The sequence below is a fragment of the Micromys minutus genome, assembly GCF_963924665.1.
Source record: "Micromys minutus genome assembly, chromosome: 4".
In the NCBI taxonomy this organism is placed as follows: Eukaryota; Metazoa; Chordata; class Mammalia; order Rodentia; family Muridae; genus Micromys; species Micromys minutus.
The window spans coordinates 2,852,839-2,877,157 of NC_137973.1; the positions used below are offsets into that span (position 1 = coordinate 2,852,839).

The 24,319-nt window shown below is 37.4% G+C and overlaps 1 protein-coding gene across 1 annotated transcript in view; it reads right to left on the minus strand.

Moving 5' to 3' along the window:
* LOC308420214 (vomeronasal type-2 receptor 1-like) overlaps positions 1–24,319 on the minus strand; it is a gene marked incomplete at both ends in the record, with an annotated part of 42,952 nt that overhangs the window by 11,154 nt on the left and 7,479 nt on the right. Inside the window, one exon of the mRNA XM_080916125.1 lies at positions 10,190–10,481. Coding sequence (XP_080772251.1) covers positions 10,190–10,481 — 292 coding nt within the window. The remainder of the gene's footprint in view (positions 1–10,189; positions 10,482–24,319) is intronic.

The window sequence follows — 24,319 nt, forward strand, 5'->3', positions numbered from 1 at the left end:
TTTGATGTTGGCTATTGGTTTGCTGTATATTGCTTTTGTTATGTTTTTGTAAGGGCATTGGATTCCCGTTCTTTCCAAGACTTTTAACATGAAGGGATGTTGATTTTTGTCAAATGCTTTCTCACCATCTAGTGAGATGACCATGTGGTTTTTTTCTTTGAGTTTGTTTATATGGTGGATTATGTTGATGGATTTCCTTATATTAAACCATCCCAGCATTCCAGGGATGAAACCTACTTGAACATGGTGAATGATTGTTTTGATGTTTTCTTGGATTCGGTTTGCAAGGATTTTGTTGAGTATTTTTGCATCAATGTTCATAAGTGAGATTGTTTTGAAGTTCTCTTTCCTTGAAAGATCATTGTGGTTTAGGAACGATTATTATTTTGGCCTCAAAAAATCAGTTAGGTAGTGTTCTATCTGTCTCTATATTGTGGAATAATTTGGAGAGTATTGGTATTATGTTGTCAATAAATGTCTGATTGAATTCTGCACTCAACTCATCTGGACCTGTGCTTTTTTTTTTTTTTTTTTTTTTTTTGGTTGGGAGGCTTTTGATGACTGCTTCTATATCTTTGGGTGTTATGAGATTATTTAGATGGTTTGCTTGGTCCTGGTTTAACTTTCATATCTGGTGTCTCTCTAGAAATTCATTCATTTCCTCCAGATTTTCCAGCTTTGTTGAGTATAGGCTTTTGTAGTAGGATCTGTTGATATTTTGAATTTCTTCAGCTTCAGTTGTTAGGTCCCCACTTTCCTTTCTGAATTTGTTAATTTGAATAGTCTCTCTTTATGCTCTAGTTAGTCTGGCTAAAGGTTTATCAATCTTGTTAATTTTCTCAAGGAACCAGCTCTTGGTTTTGTTGATTATTTGAATGGTTCTTTCTGTTTCTATTTGGTCAGTTTCTGCTCTGAGTTTGATTATTTTTTTTTTGCAGTCTACTCCTCTTGGGTGTATCTGCTTCCTTTTGTTCTAGAGCTTTCAGCTGTGCTCTCACGTTGGTAGTGTATGTGTTCTCCATTTTCTTTTTGGAAGCACTCATAGATATGAGTTTTCTTCTCAGTGCTGCTTTCATTGCATAAGTTTGGGTATGTTTTGTTTTTATTTTCATTAAATTCTAGAAAATCCTTAATTATTTTCTTTATTTCTGCTTTGACCATGCTATTGTTTAACAGAGCATTGTTTTGTTTTCATGTGTATATGGGCTTTTTGTTGTCTTTGTTGTTATTAAGGACCAGCCTTAGACCATGATGATCTGAAAGGATGCATGGGAGTAGTTCAATCTTCTTATATCTATTGAGGCTTGTCTTGTGACTGATTATATGGTCAATATTTGAGAAGGTGCCGTGAGGTGCTGAGAAAGTGTATTCTTTTTTTCTTTTTAGGGTTAAATGTTCTGTAGATGTCTATTAATTCCAATAGGTTCATAATCTCGGCTAGTTTTACAGTGTCCTTGTTCACTTTCTGTTTCCATGCTATGTCCATGTATGAGAGAGGGGTATTAAAGTCTCTCACTATTTTTATTTGGGGTGCAATATATTTTTAAGCTTTAGTAGGGTTTCTTTTATGAATATGAGTGCTCTTGTATTTAGAGCATATATGTTAAAAATTGAGAGTTCCTGATGACAAATTTTTTTCTGTAATGAGTAAAAAGATCCTTCCTTATCTTTTTTGATAACTTTGTTGAAAATCTAGTTTATTCGATATTAGAATGTCTACTCTAGCTTGTTTCTTGGGACCATTAGCTTTGCAGGTTTTTTTTTCCTTTCTTTTACTCTGAGATAGCGTCTGTCTTTGTCAATGAGATGAGTTTCCTGTATGCAGCAAAATACTTGATTCTTTTTATATATACAGTATGATAGATTATACCTTTTAATTGTAGAATTGGGTCCATTTATGTTAACAGATTTTAAGGAATAGTGGTTTCTGTTTCCTGCTATTTTTTGCTGTTAGAGGTAGAATTGTGCCTGTCTATCTTTTTTTTTTTTTGACTTTCTTGCTTAGGTATTTTTTTATTTTTACTCGGATGTAGTTTCCTTCCTTGTAGTGGGTTTTCTACTTATAATTTGTTGTAATGCTGGGTTTTTGATCAGATATTGTGTAAATTTAGTTTTGTCTTGGAATATTTTGGTGTCTACATCTATGATGACTGAGAGTTTTGCTGGGCATAGCAGCTTGGGTTGACAATTGTATTCACTATGTTCCGGATGATGTTTGTCCAGGATCTTCTAGCTTTCATAGTCTCTGCTGAGAATTTGGGTGTGATTCTGATTGGTCTACCTTTATATGTTACATGACATTTCCCCCTTACTACTTTTAATATTCTTTATTTGTTTTGGACACTTGGTGTTTTGACTATTATATGTCAGGAGAGATTTCTTTTCTGGTCTACTCTATTTGGAGTTCTGTAGACTTTTTTATGCTCATTTTCATCTCATTTTACAGGGTAGAGAAGTTTTCTTCTATGATTTTGTTGAAGATATTTACTGTGCCTTTTAGTTGACATTCTTCACCCTCTGCTATTCCTGTTATCCTTAGGTTAGGTCTTCTCATTGTGTCCTTGATCTCCTGGACATTTTGAGTTAGGAGCTTTTTGGCTTTTGCATCTTCTCTGACTGTTTTGTCTATGTTTTCAATGTTAATTTTGCCCCCAGAGATTCTCTCTTCCATCTCTTGTAGTGTTGGACATGCTTGCATCTGTGACTACTTCTTTCTTTTTTAGGTTTTCTACCTCCAGGGTTGTCTCTATTAGTGTTTTCTTCATTGTTTCCATTTCCATTTTAAATTCCTTCTTCAATTCCTTCATCAGTTTGTTTCTGTTTTCCTTTAGTTCTTTGATTTCTTTGAGTAGTTTTGTGTTTCCTCTTTTAAATCTTATATTTCTTTATGCTTTTCCTCATTTCTTGTTTAATAATTGCTGTCATCATCTTGAGGTATGATTTTGGGTCTGAGTCTTCTTTTTCTGTAGTGTTTGGCCTTCTGCTGTTTGCTGTGATGGGAGAACTGGGTTTTGGTGTTGCCAGGTTGTCTTGGTTTCCAATGGAGAAGGTGTTTCACTTTCTTCTTGCCATTTTTTTTCCACTTTTTTTTTTATTTTTTAAACGACTTTATTTTGCAAAACAAAGATAAATGTACAGATTTTAAACATTTTTTGCTTAAAATTATACATTTTTGTCAGTACAGTTTTTTCAGACATTAAAATAAATTTTACATAAAACCATGTGAATATGTTTTTAGTCAGTACTTGATTTTTTTCAAGGGCTTGACAGTATGCATTGAAAACCTACTAGTTGCAATAAGCGTAAAGTACATGCAAAACAAAACGCAACATGGAAATAGTCAAAGTCTTCTTGTTTTGTGAATATATGTATATTTTTTTGTTTTCTTTATTTCTTTAACTTCATACAGTCTGTGAGTTGTTTCTGGGGAGTGCAAGCCTCTGGGGTTAGCATCCCACTATCAGTGACTGCATATTATGTCTGTTCTTTTGTGACTGGGTTATCTCACTCAGGATGATCTTCTCTAGATGCAGCCATATTCTGAAGAATTTGGTTAAGTCATTGTTTCTGGTGGCTGAGTAGTATTCCATTGTGTATATGTACCACAATTTTTGTATCCTTTCGTCTTCTGAAGGACATCTGGGTTCCTTCCAGCTTCTGGCTATTATAAATAGAGCCGCTATGAACATTGTGGTGCATATATCTTTGTTGTGTATTAAAGTGTCTTTGGGGTATATGCCCAGAAGTGGAATAGCTGGGTCTTCAGGTAGTACTATATCCAATTTTCTGAGGTATCGCCAGACTGATTTCCAGAGTGGTGGTATTAGCTTGCAACCCCACCAAGAGTGGAGAAGTGTTCCTCTTTCTCCGCAGCCTCGCCAGCAACTGCTGTCATCTGAGTTTTGGATCTTGGCCAATCTGACTGGTGTGAGGTGATATCTCAGGGTTGTTTTGATTTGCTTTTCCCTGATGGCTAAGGATGTCGAGCACTTCCTCAGATGTTTCTCGGCCATTCGGTGTTCCTCAACTGAAAATGATTTGTTTAGCTCTGTACCCAATTTTTTAATAGGGTTATTTGATTCTCTGGTGTCTAGCTTTTTGAGTTCCTTGTACACCTTGGATATTAGGCCTCTATCTGATGTGGTGTTGGTAAAGATCTTTTCCCATTCTGTTGGTTGCCGTTTTGTTTTCTTGACGATGTCCTTAGCCTTACAGAAACTTTGCAATCTCATTAAGTCCCATTTGTTAATCTTTGACCTTAGAGCTTGAGACATTGGTGTTTTGTTCAGGAAATTTTCTCCTGTGCCTATGTGTTCTAAGGTTTTCCCTACTTTCTCATCTAATAGTTTCAGAGTATCTGGTTTAATGTGGAGATCTTTAATCCACTTACACTTGAGCTTTGTACAAGGAGATAAGAACGGGTCTATTTTCATTCTTTTGCATGTTGAGTGCCAGTTGGACCAGCACCATTTGTTGAATAGGCTGTCTTTTTTCCATTGAATGTTTACTGCTCCTTTGTCAAAAATCAGGTGACCATATACATGAGGGCTCATTTCTGGATCTTCTATTCTATTCCATTGATCCACTTGCCTATTTCTGTACCAGTACCATGCAGTTTTCAGCACAATTGCCTTGTAATATAGCTTGAGGTCAGGGATAGTGATTCCCGCAGATGTTTTTTTGTTGTTGAGGATGGATTTTGCTATTCTAGGTCTTTTGTTATTCCATATGAAATTGCACATTGATCTTTCCAATTCCATGAAGAACTGGGTTGGAATTTTGCTGGGGATTGCATTGAATCTGTAGATTGCTTTTGGTAGGATGGCCATTTTTATAATGTTGATCCTTCCAATCCATGAGTATGGAAGATCTTTCCATTTTCTGAGATCCTCCTCAATTTCTTTCTTTAGAGGTTTGAAGTTCTTGTCATACAGGTCCTTCACTTCCTTAGTTAGAGTCACACCAAGGTATTTCATAGTTTTTGTAATGATTGTGAAGGGTACATTTTCCCTAATTTCTTTCTCCACATGTTTGTCCTTTGAGTATAGGAAGGCTACTGATTTGTTTGAGTTAATTTTGTATCCGGCCACGTTGCTGAACTTGTTTATCAGCTGTAGGAGTACTCTGGTGTAATTTTTGGGGTCACTCAAGTACACTATCATGTCATCGGCAAAGAGTGATGTTTTTATCTCTTCCTTTCCGATTTGTATCCCCTTGATCTCCTTTTGCTCTCTAATAGCTCCAGCCAGGACTTTCAGTACTATGTTGAATAGGTAGGGAGAAAGTGGGCAGCCTTGTCGAGTCCCTGATTTTAGTGGGATTGCTTCAAGTTTCTCGCCATTAAGTTTGATGTTGGCTGTTGGTTTGCTGTATATTGCTTTTATTATGTTCAAATATGGGCCTTGGATTCCTGTTCTTTCCAGGACTTTTAACATGAAGGGTGTTGGATTTTGTCGAATGCTTTCTCAGCGTCTAGTGAGATCATCATATGATTTTTGTCTTTTAGTTTGTTTATATGGTCGATTACATTGATGGATTTCCTTATGTTAAACCATCCCTGCATCCCAGGGATGAAGCCTACTTGGTCATGATGAATGATGGTTTTGATGTGTTCTTGGATTTGGTTTGCAAGGATTTTGTTGAGTATTTTTGCATCAATGTTCATAAGTGAGATTGGTCTGAAGTTCTTTTTCCTTGTAGGGTCTTTGTGTGGCTTAGGTACAAGGGTTATTGTAGTCTCAAAAAATGAGTTGGGTAATATTCCATCTGATTCTATCTTTTGGAATAGTTTGGCGAATATTGGTGTTATATCCCCAATAAATGTCTGATAAAATTCTGCACTGAACCCGTCTGGACCTGGGCTTTTTTTAGTTGGGAGGCTTTTGATGACTTCTTCTATTTCTTTAGGTGTTATAGGGTTATTTAGATGGTTTACTTGGTCCTGGTTAAACTTTGGGACCTTGTATCTGTCTAGGAATTCGTCCATTTCCTCCAGATTTTCCAATTTTGTGGAGTATAAGTTTTTGTAGTAGGATCTGATGATTTCTTGAATTTCCTTAGTTTCAGTTGTTATGTCACCACTTTCTTTTCTGATTTTGTTAATTTGGATACTCTCTCTTTGCCCTTTAGTTAGTCTGGCTAGTAGCTTATCAATCTTGTTGATTTTCTCAAAGAACCAACTCTTTGATTTATTGATTTTTTCAATGGTTCTTTTTGTTTCTATTTGGTCTATTTCTGCCCTAATTTTGATTATTTCTTGCCGTCTACTCTTTTTGGGTATATCTGCATTTTTTTTGTTCTTGGGCTTTTAGCTGTGCTGTCAGGTTGCTGATGTGAGCTCTGTCCAGTTTCTTTTTGGAAGCACTTAGGGCTATGAGTTTTCCTCTCAATACTGCTTTCATTGCATCCCATAGGTTTGGGTATGTTGTGTTATCGTTTTCGTTGAATTCTAGACAGTCCTTAATTTCTTTCTTTATTTCTTGTTTTACCCTGCTATCATTTAACAGAGCGTTTTTTAGTTTCCATGTGTATTTGGGCATTTTGTTGTCTTTTTTGTTGTTAAAGACTAGCCGTAGACCATGGTGATCTGAGAGGATGCATGGGAGTATTTCAAGCTTCTTATATCGATGAAGGCTCGTTCTGTGTCCAATTATGTAGTCAATTTTCGAGAAGGTGCCATGGGGTGGTGAGAAGAAGGTGTATTCTTTTACTTTAGGATAGTATGTTCTGTATATATCTATTAATTCTAGTTGGTTCAAAGTCTCTGCTAGTTTTGCAGTGTCCTTGTTCAGTTTCTGTTTCCCTGATCTGTCTATTGGTGAGAGTGGGGTATTAAAGTCTCCCACTATTATTGTGTGGGGTGAAATGTATTTTTTGAGCTTTAGTAGAGTTTCTTTTATGAATGTGGGTGATTTTTTATTTGGAGCATATATGTTAAGGATTGAGAGTTCCTCCTGACTGATTTCCTTGGTAATGAGTAAAAAGTGTCCTTCTTTATCTTTTTTGATAACTTTTGGTTGGAAATTTTCTATATTCGATATTAGAATAGCCACTCCAGTTTGCTTTTTGGAGCTGTTTGCTTGGAAGTTTTTTTCCCAGCCTTTTACTGTGAGATAGTGTCTGTCTCTGTCTCTTAGATGAGTTTCCTGTATGCAGCAAAAGGCTGGATTTTGTTTATGTATCCAGTCTGATAGTCTATGTTTCTTTATTGGGGAGTTGAAACCATTTATGTTAATAGATATCAAGGAATAATTGTTTCTGTTTCCTGCCATTTTTGCTTTTTTGGGTTGAGTTGTGTCTGTGTTTTTTTCTTCTTTTAGTTTTCTTGTTTAGGAGTTTTCTTGTTTTTACTAGGCTGTATTTTCCCTCCTTGTATTGGGTTTTCCACCTATAATTCCTTGTAGTGCTGGGTTTGTGGTCAGATATTGTGTGAATTTTGATTTGTCTTGAAATATCTTTGTCTCTTTATCAATGGTGATTGATAGTTTTGCTGCGTATAGCAGCTTGGGCTGGCACTTGTGCTCTCTTAAGGAGTGCATGATGTCTGTCCAGGCTCTTCTAGCTTTCATAGTCTCTGTTGAGAAATCGGATGTGAGTCTGATTGGTCTGCCTTTATATGTTACCTGACCTTTTTCCCTTACTGCTTTTAGTATTTTTTCTTTACTTTGGGCTCTTGATGCTTTTACTATTATGTGTCGGGAGGTATTTCTTTTCTGGTCCAACCTATTTGGAGTTCTGAAGGCTTCTTTTATGCTTGTGGTCATCTCATTCTTGAGGGTAGGGAAGTTTTCTTCTATGATTTTGTGTAAGATATTTACTATGCCTCTTAGTTGATACTCTTCTCCCTCTTCTATTCCTATTATCCTTAGGTTCGGTCTTCTCATTGTGTCTTATATTTCCTGGACATTTTGGGTTAGGAGCTTTTTGTTTTTTGCATCTTCTCTGGCTGTTTTGTCTATGTTTGCAATGTTGTCTTCTGCCCCCGAGATTCTCTCCTCGATCTCTTGTAATCTGTTGGAAATGTTTGCTTCTGTGACTCCTGATTTCTTTTTTTTTTTTTTTTTTGGTGTTCTGCCTCTCGGGTTATCTCTTTTAGTGCTTTCTTTATTGTGTCAATTTCTGTTATAATTTCCCTCTTCCATTCCTTTATTTCTTTGGTTTCGTTTTCCTCTCGTTCTTTGAGTTCTTTGAGTGTTTTTCTTGTTTCTTCTTTAAAAGCTTCTGAATCTTTTTGCTTTTCCTTTCTTTGTTGTTTAAGTAACTCTATCAGCATCTTGAGGCATGATTTCAGGTCTGTGTCTTCTTTCTCTGGAGTGTTTGGAATTTCGATGTTTGCTACTATCGAGAGCTGGGTTCTGGTGTTGCTAGATTGTCTTGGTTTCCTTGGGATATACTCTTTCTCTTTCCTCTTGCCATTTTGTTGTCAGTGATATGTTCTTGCCTTTCCCTTGTATCTGGTCTGTGTCCCTGGTACACATACCGTGTGCACTCCGCAGAGATCTCTCTACTCCCCGGCAGCCCAGGTTCCGGGTGGCAGCTGGGCCAAGCTCCGCTCTGCGTCCTGAAGTCGCCTCCGGGTGGGAACAGACGTTCCTAAGATCTGTTCCTGCTCACAGATGCTCAGCGTCTCTGAGCCACCTTTCCGGCTGGCAGGTGGGCCAGGCTCCGCTCTGCGTCCTGAAGTCGTCTCCGGGTGGGAACAGAAGTTCCTAAGATCTGTTCCTGGTCACTGGATCGGGGAGGACAGGGCACGTTAGGGCAGGGGGTGCCCTTTCCGTGTGCACTCCGCAGAGATCCCTCTGCTCCCCAGCAGCCTAGGTCTCCCACTCACCAGTTGCTCAGCCTGTATGAGCCGCCTTTCCGGCTGGCAGTTGGGCCAGGCTCTGCTCTGTGTCCTGAAGTCGTCTCCGGGTGGGAACAGAAGTTCCTAAGATCTGTTCCCGGTCACAGTTGCTCAGCCTGTAGGAGCCGCCTTTCCGGCTGGCAGTTGGGCCAGGCTCTGCTCTGCCTCTTCTTGCCATTTTATTGTCTGTGATTATACGTGGTCTTGTTGTCAGTGATTGTTTCTTGTCTCTTCCATTTACCTGGCTTCTATGCCTGGATTTCAGCTGGTCCTAGTGGCAGATGGCCTGAGTATTTGGTTTGCACTCATGGGCCTTCCGGGTGGAGACTGAGTCACTAAGGCAAAGTTCCTGCTTTCCTGAACCAGAGAGGGGGGTGAGGGGATGATTTCCAAGTGCTTGTCCCAGACTTTTCACTCCCAGATTATTTGTAGTGCAGTCCTATGAGGCCTGTCTCACTGGATCTCCGCTGTTCCTGGTGGCAGATGGCCTGAGCATTTGGTTCGAACACAAGGGCCCTATGGGTAGAAACTGAGTATCTACAGCACAGTTTATGCTCCCCTGAACCAATGTGGGGTGCGTGCTTTCCACACACTCAGTCCAGACCTCTCTAGACCTCAGCTATTTACAGCACAGTTTCACCGGGCCTGCATCCCTGGATATCTGCTGTTCCCATTGGCAAATTGCCTGAGCATTTAGTGTAATTACTTATTCTTATATTTACATATGTCCGTTTTTCTGGTTTTATAATAGCGTATTAAGTTAGCTGATATGAAATCCCAGTCTTACTTTAGCATGTCAGTAGGAAGCTTTTGCTTATGAGCATGAAGCATTAATAGAGACCCAAAGGAAAACCTGTTTCTTATGCCAGGCACTAAACAATTACCAAGTATTTATGGATAATATCTACTCAGCTCCACACCGTGCTCTGAGCCCACTGAACATGTTATTTGGTGCAGCATGAGGCTCCAGGTGTTTTATCAACTCAAGTGCCCACTAAATAGGCAGAGATTAAATGGCCAGGCTTAGTTGAGCAGAGGAATTGGGAGATTCTGAACACATTCTATCTTCTCTATGTAACTTTGTGCAGCATTTCTGAACCTCATAGTTATTTGAGGTAATTTCTATATACTCTTTGTATTTATATAACTCTTTCTTTTTCCTTTCTGGTTTTTCGGAAACAAAATTTTCTTGTGCAAAATCTTGATTGTCTTGGCACTTATTTTGTTTTTGAATTAATAGATTCACCTGCCTCTATCTCCCAAGTTCTGGAATTAAAGGAAGGGGCCACCACTCCTGACAAGTGTTTGTATTTCTTTCTAAGCACATAGCACACTATTCCAAGATACCTGAGGTATTTCATAAATCCCTAGAGTTCTTGAAACAGCAAGCGACATAGTTGTTCCTCCTGTTCCAATAATTCCAAGTAGAACTTTTCCAGTGCTGTTTCTCCATTGAGGCTTGTGTTCTTCTTGCCCTGTTAGGAACACCAAAGATGACTCTATTGCTTTGGAGGTGGAGTAACAGTTGTCAAATACTTGGTAGCCCAGAGTGTGGTTGGGCAAAATGTCCTTCCTCTCATTAATCTCCTTGATGGTGTGGATCATGGTTTTCAACCAGCGGAAACCACGAAAATTAAACCTGGAAACAAAAAGCATTTATGAGCTAGTGGCCACTAACAGGGTTAAGAAGGGGGGGGGGGAGCCTTTCAGGGAAAAATCTTCAGGTAAGTGAGTGATTCAAACATTTGCTGAAGGTACTACAGGTACCTTAGTTTTTTCTCCTTTTAAAATTGGAAATCTTTTGCATTCATATTTCCGATGTTATCCCTTTCACACAATCCCACCCCCTCCTTTTCCCATTGCCTCCATGCATGTGCTCCTTCTCCCAGCCACCCTATCCCTCCTAGGTATCTTGGTGTTCCCTTACATTGGGAAAATGAGCCTTCCCAGGATCAAAGGCTTCTCCTCTCATTGATGTCAAAAACATCATTCTCTGTTGCATATGTACCTCAGGACATTGGTCTTTCATGCAAACTCATTGTTGTTTTAGTCCCTAGGAGCTGTGGTGGGTCTGGATAATTGATTATTTAGTTCTTCCAATGGGGTTGCAATTTTTTTTTACCTTCTTCTGTCATTTCTCTAGATCCTTCATTGGGGTCATCATGTTCGTTATGCTAGTTAGCTGCATGAATCCTCTTCTGTAGCAGTATGGCTCTGTCAGTGCCTCTGAGGAGGCTTCCACATCAGATTCTTGTCAGGAAGCACTACGTGGCATCAGCAATAGTGCTTGGGTTTACTGAGCGCATATGGGGTGTATCCCCAGGTGAGGCAGTGTCTGGATGATCTTTTGTCTTATTCCTGCTCCTCTATTTGTCCCTTTATTTCCTGCTGAGAAGGTTTTCTTTTGCCTTCTAAGATTGACACATCCACTTTCTGAGCTTTCTTCTCTTTGAGCTTTATAAGTTTTCTGGATTGTTTCTTGGGTTGTTCAAGCTCTTTTGGGCTATTATCTACTTATAAGTGAGTACAAACTATGAGTTTTCATTTGTGTCTGGGTTACTTACTGTACTCAGGAAGATAGCTTCAGATTCCATCCATTTGCCTAGAAATTTGATGAATATTTTTTGATAGCTGAGTAGTAAGTACACTGTTGTGTATATGTACAACAATTTCTGTATCCATTCCTTTGTTGAGGGACATCTGTGTTCTTTCCAGCTTCTGGCTATTATAAATAAGTCTGTTATGAACATGGTTGTGCATGTATCCTTGATAGATGTTGGAGCTTCTTTTGGGTATATGCTCAAGTGTGGTATAGCTGAGTACTCAGGTTTCATTTTGTCCAGTTTTCTGAGGAAGCACCAGACTAATTTCCAGAGTGGTTGTACCAGTATGCATTCACAACAGCAGGAGAAGTATTCCTCTATCTCCAAATCCATGCCAGCATCTGCTGTCACATGAGTTTTTTTTTTTTAACTTAGACATTTTGACTAGTGTTAGGTGAAATCTCTGGGTTATTTTGATTTTCATTTCTCTGATGACTAGGAATGTTGAGCATTTTTTAGGTGCTTCGAAGCCATTCAATATTCCTCAGTTGAGAATTCTTTGTTTAGCTCTGTACTCCATTTTAATAGGATTATTTGATACTCTGGAGTCTAACTTTTTGAGTTCTTTGTATATATTTGACACTAGCCCTCTATCAGATGTCAAACTGGTAAAGATCCTTTCCCAATCTTTTGTCTTCTTAATGGTTTTCTTTGCCTTTCATAAGCTTTCCTATTTTATGTTTTCCCATTTGTCAATTCTTGATCTTAAAGCATAAAACATTGTTGTTCTGTTCAGGAAATTTTCTTCTGTGCCTGTTTGTTCGGTGATCTTCTCCACTCTCTGTTCTATTAGTTTCAGTGTGCCTGGTTTTATGTAATGTTCTTTGATCCTCATTGACTTGAGCTTTCTGCAAGAAGATGATAAAGAATCTATTTTCATTCTTCTGCATGCTGACTGACCATTCAACCAGCACCATTTTTTGAAGAGGCTGTTCTTTTTCCATTAATTTTTTTGAGCTCAAATGACCATAGGTTTGTGGATTCATTTCTGGGTCTTTGATTATATTCCACTGATCTACCTGCCTTTCTCTGAACCAATACCATGCAGTTTTTTTTTTTTTTTTTTTTTTTTTTTTTTAAATCAAGATTGATACAGCTTGTGATTAGGGATAAACTTACCCGAAAGTTTATTTATTTTTGAGAATGGTTTTTGTTATCCTGGGTTTTGTATTATTCCAAATGAATTTGCACATTGCTCTTTCCAGCTCCATGAAGAATTGCACTGAAAATTTGATGAAGATTGCAACTAATCTGTAGATTGGCTTAGGCAAGCTGGCCATTTTTACAATGTTGTTCTTTCCAATCTATGAGCATGGGAGATCTTTCCATCTTCTGTGGTCTTCTTCAATTTTCCTCTACAGGGTTGTGAAGTTCTTGTCATACAGATCCTTCCCTTGCTTGGTTAGGGTCACATCAAGATATTTTATATTCTTTGCAACTGTTGTGAAAAGTGCTGGTTCTCTAATTTCTTTCTAAGCCTGTTTGCCTTTTGAGAAGAAAAAAGCTACTAGTTTGAGTTAATTTTGTATCCAGCCACTTTGCTTAAGGCATTAATGTACTTTAAAAGTTCTCTGGTGGAATTTTTGTGGTCACTTAAGTATACTATCTTATAATCTGCAAATAGTGATATTTTGGCTTTTTCTCTCCAATTTGTATCCCTTTCACCTCCTTTTGTTGTCTGATGGCTCTGGCTAGTACTGCCAGTACTTTATTGAATAGGTGAGGATAAATTGGGCAGCCTTGTCTAGTCCCTGATTTTAGTGGCATTGTTTCAAGCTTCTCACCATTTAGTTTGATGTTGGCTTCTGGTTGGCTGAATAGTGTGTTTACTTTGTTATACTATGAGCCTTGAATTTCTGACCTTTCCAAGACTTTTAGCATAAATGTGTGTTGAATTTTGCCAAATGCTTTCTCAACATCTAGAGACATGATCATGTGTTTTTTTTCCACCGAGTTTATGTAATGGATAATATTGATGTATTTCCCTATATTGAACCATCCTTGCATCGCTGGGATAAAACTTACTTGATCATGGTGAATGATCCTTTTGATGTGTTCCTGAATATGGTTTCCAAGAATTTTATTGAGCATATTTGCATCAATGTTCGTTAGGAAAATTGGTCTAAAGTTCTTTTTCTTTGTAGGGTCTTTGTGTGGTTTAGTAATGAGAGTGATTGTGGCTTCAAATAATGAGTTGAATAGCATTTTTCTGATTTTATTTTGTGGAATAGTTTTGAGAGTAATGGTATTAGGTCTTTTTTTGAAAGTCTGCTAGTCTTCTGCGCTAAACCAATCAGGTTCTGGGCTTTTCTTTTTGTTGGGAAGCTTTTTATGAGTGTGCTTTTATTCTTTCTTATGGTTATAAGGCTGATTAGATGGTTTATCTGATCATGATTTAACTTTGGTACCTGCTAAAATATTTTTTCATTTCTTATAGATTTTCCTGTTTTGTTTAGTGTAGACTTTTATAGTAGGATCTGATGATTTCTTGAATTACCTAAGTTTCTGTATTTAATTCTCCCCTTTTATTTCTGATTTTGTTAATTTGGATACTCTCTCTGTGCCCTATGGTTAGTCTGGTTAAGGGCTTATCAAACTTGTTGCTTTTCTAAAAGTATCTGCTCTTGGTTTTGTTGATTCATTGTATATTTCTTTTTGTTTCTATTTGGCTAAATCAGTTCTGAGTTTGATTATGTCCTGCACTCTACTCCTCTTGGGTCTATCTTTTTCTTTTTGTTCTAAGCTTTCAGGTGTGTTTGAAAAGTGTTAGTGAATGCTCTCTCCAGTTTCTTTTGCAGCACTCAGAGCTATGAGTTTTCCTCTTAGCACTACTTTCATTATCTTTTATAAGTTTGGGTAAGGTGTATGTTCATTGTCATTAAATTTTAAGGCATGTTTAATTTCTTTTTTTATTATTTCTTCTTTGACCAAGCTATCATTGAGCATTTTTAAGCTTCCATTTTTATGTGGGCATTTGTTGTACTTGTTGTTATTGAAGACCAGCCTTAATCTTTGGTGAGCTGATAGGATGCATATGATATTTCCATGTTTTAGTATCCAATGAGGCCTGTTTTGTGACTGACTATATGGTCAATTTTGGAGAATGTGCCATGAGGTGCTGAGAAGAAGGTATATTCTTTTGTTTTAATATGAAATATTTCATACATGTTTATAAAATCCATTTGGTTCATAACTTCTATTAGTTTCTCTTTTTCTCTGTTCATTTTCTGCTTCCATGATCTGTCCATTGAAGAGAGTGGGGTGTTGAAGTCTCCCATTATTATTGTGTGTGGTGTAATATATGCACTGATCTTTAGTAGAGTTTCTTTTATGAATGTGCTCTTGTTTTTGGAACGTAGATGTTCAGGACTGAGAGTTTATCTTGATATATTTTTCTTTTAATGAGTAAAAAGTGTCCTTCCTCGTCTTTTTTGATGACTTTGGGTTGAAAATCTATTTTTCAATACTAGGATAGCTACCCCAGCTGGTTTCTTGAGACCATTTTCTTGGAAAGTTTATTTCCCAGTCCTTTACTCTTATGTAGTACCTATCTTTGTTGTTGAGATGAGTTTTCTGTATGCAACAAAATGCTGGATGCTGTTTATGTATCCAATCTGGTAGTCTATATATTTTCATTTGAGAATTGAGTTAATTGATGTTAAAAAATATTAAGGAATAGTGATTTTTTGTTTTCTGCTATTTTGTTGTTAAAGGTAGAATTATGTTTGTGTGTTTTGTTTTTTCGTATCTGTTGCATGAAGATTAGTTTCTTGATATTTTCTGGGTGAAGTGTTCCTCTTTGTGATAAAGTTTTTCATCAGTTTTACTTTGTAGTCCTGGATTTTTGTAAATTTGCCTTTCTCTTTGAATATCTAGGTTTCTCCATCTCTGGTAATTAAGAGTTTCCCTGGATATAGTAACCTGGTCTGGTATTTGTGTTTTCTTAGGGTCTGTATGATGTCAGTCCAAGACCTTCTAGCATTCATAGTCTTTGATGAAAATTGTGGTGTAATTATAATATGTCTGTCTTTATTTGTTACCTGTCCTTTTCTCCTTACTGCTTTTAGTATTTTCTTTGTTTTGAACACTTGTATTTTTGACTTAGGTTTTGGGAGGAATTTCTCTTCTGGTCTAATCTATTTGGGATTCTGTAGGCTTCTTGTATGTTCATGGTTATCTCTTTCTTTAGGTTAAGGAAGTTTTCTTCTAAAATTTTGTTGAAGATATTTACTGGGCCTTTCAGTTAGGTGTCTTTGCTCTCTTCTACACCTATCATCCTTAAGTTTGGTCTTCTCATTTTGTTCCTATTTCCTGTGTGTATTATCTTAGAATCCTTTTGATTTTTGCATTTTCTGTGACTGTTGTGCCACTTTATATGGTATTTTCCATCTCTTGTATTCTGTTGGTGATGCTTGCATCTATCACTCCCAATGTATTTCCTAGTTTTTCCAATTTCAGGGTTGTCTCCTTTTGTGTTTTCAGTATTGTTTCTATTTCTGTTTTCAGTTTCTTTATATGTTTGTTTGTGCTTTACTTTTGCTAAGTGATTTTTGAGCTTCCTCTTTAAGGGCTTCAACTTGTTTTCATGTGTTTTCCCTATGTTTATATAATTTTAAGTGTGTTATTTATGCACAACTCAAGGTTCTCCGTCATTACCATGAGGTATGATTTTAAGTCTGAATCTTGTTTTTCAGGTGAGTTGGTACATCCTCTATTTATCTCATTGAGAGAACTGGGTTTCGAAGTTACCAATTTGTATTGGTTTCAGGTTTTTAGATTTTTGAGCTTGGCTCTTGTCATCTTGTTATTGGTGATGTTATGTAATCCTGTTGTCTCTTACTACAGCTTGTCTCTCCTCTGGATCCCCAGAGGTTATGGTTCCTCAGTGTTCAGCTCTCTGGGTAGGCTGTGAGTTCCACAGGCAGTACCCAGTCCTGATGCAACTGAGCTGGTTGTGCCTTTGAATGAAAGTGTTAGTTTGCAGGTAGTACTGCCTCCTGTACCCTGAGAATTCCAGGTTCCAGGTAGTACTGCCTCCTGTACCCTGACAATTCCAGGTGGCTTCTCCATGGATTGGAAGTGATCAGGAATGTGGACCTTTTCCTGCACTCAGGAGTTAGAGTTCTCCTTTGGCTCTTCCAGATACCCAGCAAACTTGGGGTGACCACCAGTCCTGATGGAACTAAGTCAGATCTGGTCTTGGCCTGGAAGTGTGTGCTCCCTGGCAGCACCTCCACCTGTGCCCTGTGAGTTGTGGTCATCCACTCTGAGTACAGACAGTGTAGAGAGAAATTGGCTCACCCCTCCTGTGTCTTCCCTGTGTGCTTAGTTCTCTCTGGGCATGCTGCAGCCAGTCCTGTTGTCAGTGTGCCTGATCTGAGTGGCTCTGGACTGAGATAGATATGAAGTTTTCTTTAGGTGTTAGATTTTTGTCTTTATAAGTGAATGGATTAAATTTTTCTTGCCCTACATATCTGATTTATGCTACTCTCAATCACCATAGATGGAGAGACGAAGATATTCCAAGACAAAACTAAATTTACACAATATGGGACAACAAATCCAATACTACAATGAATTATAGGTGGAAAAATGATTACAACTAAGGGAACTGCATCCTAATAAAAACAAAAAAACTCCTAAGAAAGAAAACCAAAAGAAGAAAGACATACAGGCACAATTCAACCTCCAAAAGCAAAAGTAGCATGAAACAGCAACCACTATTCCTTGATACCTGTTAACATAAATGGATTCAATTCCCCAATAAAAAGACATAGGCTATCAGACTGGATACATGAACAAAACCCAGTAATTTGTTGCATACAAGAAACCCATCTCAGAGTCAAAGACAGACACTAACTCAGAGTAAAAAGGTGGGAAAAAACCTTCCAAGCAAATGGCCCCAAGAAGTCAGCTGGAGTGGCCATTTTAATATTGAATAAAGTAGATTTTCCACCAAAAGTTATCAAAAAAGATAAGAAAGGACACTTTGTACTCATTACAGGTGAAATCTGTCAGGAGAAATTCTCAATCCTTAACATATATGCTCCAAATACAAAAGCACTGATATTCATAAAAGAAACCCTAGTAAAGCTCAAAAAATACATTGGGTCCCACACAATAATAGTGGAAGACCTCAATACCCCACTCTCTCCAATGGACAGATGAGGGAAACAAAAACTGAACAAGGATACTGTAAAACTAGCAGAGGTTATAATCCAACTGGAATTAATAGATATCTACAGAACATATCCTAAAAAAAAAGGATACACCTTCTTCTCAGCAGGTCATGGCACCTTCTCAAAAAATGATCAAATAATTGGTCACAAAATGAGCAAGATTGAAATACTCCCATGTTTCCTTCCAGATCACCATGGTATAAGGCTGGTCTTTAACAAAAACAAAGACATCAAAAATCACACATACACATGGAAACTAAACAATGCTTTGTTAAACGATAGCAGGGTCAAAGAAGAAATAAAGGAAGAAATCAAGGATTTCCTAGAATTCAATGAAATGAAAACACAACATACCGAAACCTATGGGATGCAATAAAAGCAGCACTGAGAGGAAAACTCATAGCTCTGAGTGCTTCCAAAAAGAAACTAGAGAGAGCATACATCAGCAACTTGACTGCACAACTGAAAGCTCTAGAACAAAAGGAAGCAGATTAACCCAAGAGGAGTAGATGGCAAGAAATAATCAAACTTAGGGCAAAAATAGACCAAATTGAAACAAAAAAAAAAAAAAAAACCATTGAAAGAATCAACAAAACCAAGAGCTGGTTCTTCGAGAAAAATAACAAGATTGATAAACCCCTAGCCAGACTAACTAGAGGGCAAAGAGAGAGTATACAAATTTGCAATATCAGAAAGTAAAAGGGTGAAATAACAAGTGAAATTGAGGAAATTCAAGAAATCATCAGATACTACTACAAAAGCCTATACTCAACAAAGCTGAAAATCTGGAGGAAATGGATGAATTCCTAGATAGATACAAGATACTAAAGTTAAATCAGGACCAGATAAAGCATCTAAATAATTCCATGACACCTAAAAAATAGAGGCAGTCATCAAAAGTCTCCCATCCAAAAAAAGCCCAGGTCCAGATTGGTTTAGTTTAGTATTTTATCGGACATTTATTGACTGCATAATACCAATACTCTCCAAACTATTCCATAAAATAAATTCAGAATGAACAATACCTAACTCAGTTTTTGAGGCTACAATAACCCTCATTCCTTAATCACACAGATACCCTACAAAGAAAGAGAACCTCAGACCAACCTAACTTATGAACATTGATGAAAAAATACTCAACAAGTCCTTGCAAACCGAATCCAAAAACACATCAAAACGATCATACACCATGAACAAGTAGGCCTCATCCCTGGCATGGAGGGATGGTTTAACATATGGAAATCCATCAATGTAATCCACCATATAAGCAAATTCAAAACACACACACACACACACACACACACACACACACACACACACACACACCCACCCACAAACACACATGGTCATCTCAGTAGATGCTGACAAAGCATTTGACAAAATTCAACACCCCTTCATGTTAAAAGTCTTGGAAAAAACAGGAATCCAAGGCCCATACCTAAATATAATAAAAGCAAAATACAGCAAACTAACAGCCAACATCAAACTTAACAGTGGAAAACTTGAAGCAATCCCACTAAAATCAGGGTCTTGACAAGGCTGCTCACTCCCATTCTACATATTCAACTTAGTATTGTAAGTCCTGGACAAAGCAATTAAACAGCAAAAGGAAATCAAAGGGATACAAATTGAAAAGGAAGAAATAAAACATCACTATTTGCAGATGACACGATAGTGTACTTAAGCAACCCCACAAATTCCACCAGAGAACTCCTACACCTGATAAATAAATTCAGTAAAGGGGCTGGATATAAAATTAACTCAAAAAATCAGTAGCTTACCTGTATTCATGGGACAAACATGTAGAGAAAGAAATTAGGGAAATGATACCCTTCACAATAGTCACAAAAACTATGAAATACCTTGGTGTGACTCTAACTAAGCAAGTTAAGGACCTGTATGACAAGAACTTCAAACCTCTAAAGAAAGAAATTGAGAAAGATCTCAGAAATTGGAAAGATCTCCCATACTCATGGATTGGAAGGATCAACATTATAAAAATGGCCATCTTACCAAAAGCAATCTACAGTTTCAATGCAATCCCCATCAAAATTAAATTTTTGTATTCAATTATAAAGTACAACATACTCTTAAGATATATTTAACTGAAGTTGTCTTCTTGGTGTTCTCATGTAAAAATGTAAGTGAAACACTCATATTTTAGTTTGCCTTTGCTACAGTAGGACATATTGCCCCTGTAGCTTATGAACTCATTGTTTTCAAGGTCTTCTACATGAAACAACAGCCAAAGGTCTTTTTCTCTTCTTTTTTGTTTCCCTTGTATTCTATACATACTTTAGCAAAAATGCAAAGGAAATATTTAACTGTCTTCTAGCTATGCTCTGTAGCTAGCTATACTATTTATTTTTGTATCTTTTCTTTAAAAAATGTTGTAAAATAAATGCCCAAAAGTAATTTAGGTATCTCCTACTAACAATATAAATTTTCCTTCCTGTCCTTGTGAATGCACATTCTGATATGTGCCAATAGATGTCAATGATAAATGTCTTCCTCAGTCATGCTCTACCTCTTCTTAGTCCCTCTACACCTTATTGTCAGAGACAGGGTTCCTGGATCAAGACTTGGTTATCTCAGGTTTTCAGGAAGCCTTATTGGTCTTCCTGTTTCTGCTTACTGAGCTTTCAGTAGCAAATTTCCAGCATGCAAAGCTTTTTTTTTTTTTTTTTTTTTTTTTTTTTTTGTGGGTCTAGTGCCTCTAATTCAGTCCTATTTCTTGCAACACAAGATATTTTTCCAAATGAGTCATATATCTAGGCCAGTATATTTAATATCTGTTTTGGTTTATATTTGCTATTCATTTAGCATTAAGCTCTTGAGTTCCTAGACTATAACAGATATACAAATGCTTGAAGGATATGAGAGAGCTGGGGACAGCGCTGCAGACAGACAGGTGGTGAGCAGTTACTACAACCAGAAAAAGGCACTACAAGTAGAAAAAGAGGGAAGTAATACAATTAAGGAAAATCAGGACCTTGTTACATAATTTCCAAGTTCACACTGGTGACATTATCAATCTTGTAACTAAGTACTACACTACCTTTTAAAAGTACAACAGAATCGCTACACAAGCTTGTTTGTGATTTCTGATTGCTTAGAAAACTTTCCTCAGCTCTTTATGTTGAGGTAATATCTATCTGTGTTTTTGAGGTGGCATGTTTTTTGCATAGAGCAGAGTGATTGATCCTGTTTACAAAACCACTCTGTTAACCAGTGTTATTATTGGTGAATTGAGTTCATTGATGTTAAGTGATATTAATGATCAACGATTGTTAATTCCTGCTATTTTGATGTTGGTCTTGACATAATATGCATCTGTTTTATTTCTTTTGTTTTTACTGGTGTGGAATTACTTCCTGGGTGTAGTTAGTCTCATTGCTGTGTAGTTTTATTTCTAGTGCTTATTAAGGGCTGAATTTTGATAGATACTGGTTAAATTTGATCTTGTCCTGGAATATCTTGTTTTCTCCCTCTATAATGGTAGTATATTTTATGGGTATAGTAATCTGAGCTGGCATCCTTGGTTCCTTACAGTCTGCAAGTCATGTATCCAGACCCTTCTACCTACTGGCTTCAGTGTGAGAGAACGTACATAATCCTGCAGTGACTTGAGCTTCCCAAATTCATTTAGAAATTAAAACCATTCCAGATGTCTCTTAAATCCAAATACTGTAAAGTCCCACAGCCAACATTGATCTGTGTCCTTGCAATCTTGTGGAAGTGGTTTGGGAATGATTGATGAACTTGGATGGAATATGAATTCCACAAGAAGAACAACAAAATCAACTATCCTTGGTACTTGGGTATTCCTATAGACTGAACGACCAACCAAAGTGCATACAAAGTCTGGACCTAGTAACTGCACAGTATAACAGATATATAGTTTGGACTTCATGATAGTCCTCCAAGACTTGTGACAGTTGACCCGGACTCTGTTTCCTGCCTGTAAAGCAGTTTCATTATATGTGTTGTATTTGTTTGACATCAGGCTGGGAGGATGTTTCTAGTCCTGCAGTGATTTGTTGTACCAGGGTGGGTTAGTACTCTGGGGTGTATTGGAACTCCCCATTCTCAGTGTTGAAAAAGATAAGTAGTGGGAGAGAAGACTTATGAAGAAATTCTGGGAAAAGAGGAGACCCGTTGATCAGAGTATAAAGTCAATAGATAGATAGATAGATGACAGATATGTAGATAGGTATAAAAATAGATAACACACATGCAAAATTAAGATATATCAAATTTCAAGATCTACAAAATATCCTCCTGCTTTGACCCTATAACTATGCCTTTAAATTCGCCAAAGAATTAGTTACTTGTTTTAAAACAACAACAACAACAAAAGCTATATGTCCCAAACTGGGTTACTTAGAATATTTGAACAACTGGAATTATCTTCAACATCCTTTTGACTTCTCAGATATTTTGGAGTATTTTTTACTCATAATAATCTTTTATAAAGAAATGACACCAAGTGTCAATAGAGCAGGAAGTGAAGCGTGCAGCAGGCATCTTACTGTAATTAAAACTGCATTGAAGGGAAATACTCCTTAACCATTAGCAAGAAAAACATCTCAATGTGAATAGGTGAGTTGTGGAGAGAGTTTTCTTTGTTCATTGGTTTCTATTAAGAGTCCCACAATACAATGACATATTATGTATCATTTTGCTTTAAACATATTATAAACTTAATGTATGTGGGCATTAACAAAAGCAAGATATAAAATTCTCTTGTTTGTATCATTTTGTTATAATACTTTCAGAGGAATAAAATGTTTCTTTTTTATATAATTTAACCCATGACTAATATTTTGCAAAAAATTGGTGATTTCCAAATGAAACTTCTCATTACCACATTTGAATAATGAAACAATTACTGTTAAGTAAATGAAGGAACAAGAAAATAACCTTAGAACTCATAGGCACAAGGGAAAATTTCCTAAATAGAACACCAATGTCTCGAGTTCTAAGGTCAAATATTGAAAAATGAGAATTAATGAAATTGCAAAGTTTCTGTAGGCTAAAGACACTGTCAAGAAAACAAAAGGGCAGCTAACAGAATGAAAAAAGATCTTTACCAAACCCATGTCAGATAGAGGCCTAATATCCAAGGTATACAAAGAACTCAAAAAGCTAGACACCAGAGAATTAAATAGCCCTATTAAAAATAGGGTACAGACTTAAAAAGTTCTCAATCAAGGAATATCAAATGGCTGTGAAACATCTAAGGCAGTGCTCAACATCCTTAGCCAGGAGGGAAATGCAAATCGAAACAACCCTGAGATCCCACCTCACACCAGTCAGATTGGCCAAGATCCAAAACTCAGATGAGAACAGATGCTGGCGAGAATGTGGAGAAAGAGGAACACTTCTCTACTGCTGGTGGGGTTGTAAACTGAAACAACCACTCTGAAAATCAGTTTGGTGGTTCCTCAGAAAAATGGACATAGTACTACCTGAACACCCAGTTATTCCACTTCTGGGCATTTACCCCAGAGACACTCCAAGATACAACAAGGATACATGCTCCACAATGTTCATTGCAGCTCTATTTATAATAGCCCAAAGCTGGAAAGAACCCAGATGTCCTTGAGTAGATGAATGGATACAAAAATTGTGGTACATTTACACAATGAAGTACTACACAGCTATCAGAAATAATGACTTAATGAAATCCTTAAGAAAATGCATGCATCTAGAGAATATCATCCTGAGTGAGAAAACCCACTTACAAAAGAACAGACATGATATGCAGTCACTGATAATGAGGTACTAACCCCAGAAAGCTCTGAACACCCCAGAAACAACTCACAGACTGTGTGAAGTTCAACAAAAAAAGAATATATCTTAATTAAAATAGAACTTTATCACATCCCCCGTTACTTTCTACATCTCCTCCTAGTATCCCTCCTATCCCCTCAAATTAATAGCCTTTTTCCTATATTATTGTTACATATAAACATATGTGTATATATATGTACCCACAAATACTTAATTACAATCTTAAAAATGTATCTATATACTTTTATGCAAAAATGATGAAAATTTGTACATTTATAATTGTTTTTTAAAATAAAAAATAAATAAGTAAATAAAAAGAAAATTAATTATACAGAAATAATTTTAAAAATATATTAAAATATAAAACTAAGGAGAGGCAGAGCGGAGCCTGGCCTACCTGCCAGGCGGACAGGCGGCTCATAGAGGCTGAGCAACTGCGATTGGGAACAGAAAATTAGAACTTCTGTTTCCACCTGGAGGCGACTTCTGGACGCAGAGCGGAGCCTGGCCCACCTGCCACCCAGATCGGTGGCTCATAGAGGCGGAGCAACTGCGATTGGGAGCAGAAAATTAGAACTTCTCTTTCCACCCGGAAGCAACTTCCAGACGCAGAGCGGAGCCTGGCCTACCTGCCAGGCAAAACGGCGGCTCATACAGGCTGAGCAACTGCGATTGGGAACAGAAAATTAGAACTTCTGTTTCCACCCGGAGGCGACTTCCGGACGCAGAGCAGAGCCTGGCCTACCTGCCAGGCGGAACGGCGGCTCATAGAGGCTGAGCAACTGTGATTGGGAACAGAAAATTAGAACTTCTGTTTCCACCTGGAGACGACTTCCGGACGCAGAGCGGAGCCTGGCCTACCTGCCACCCAGATCGGCGGCTCATGGAGGCTGAGCAAC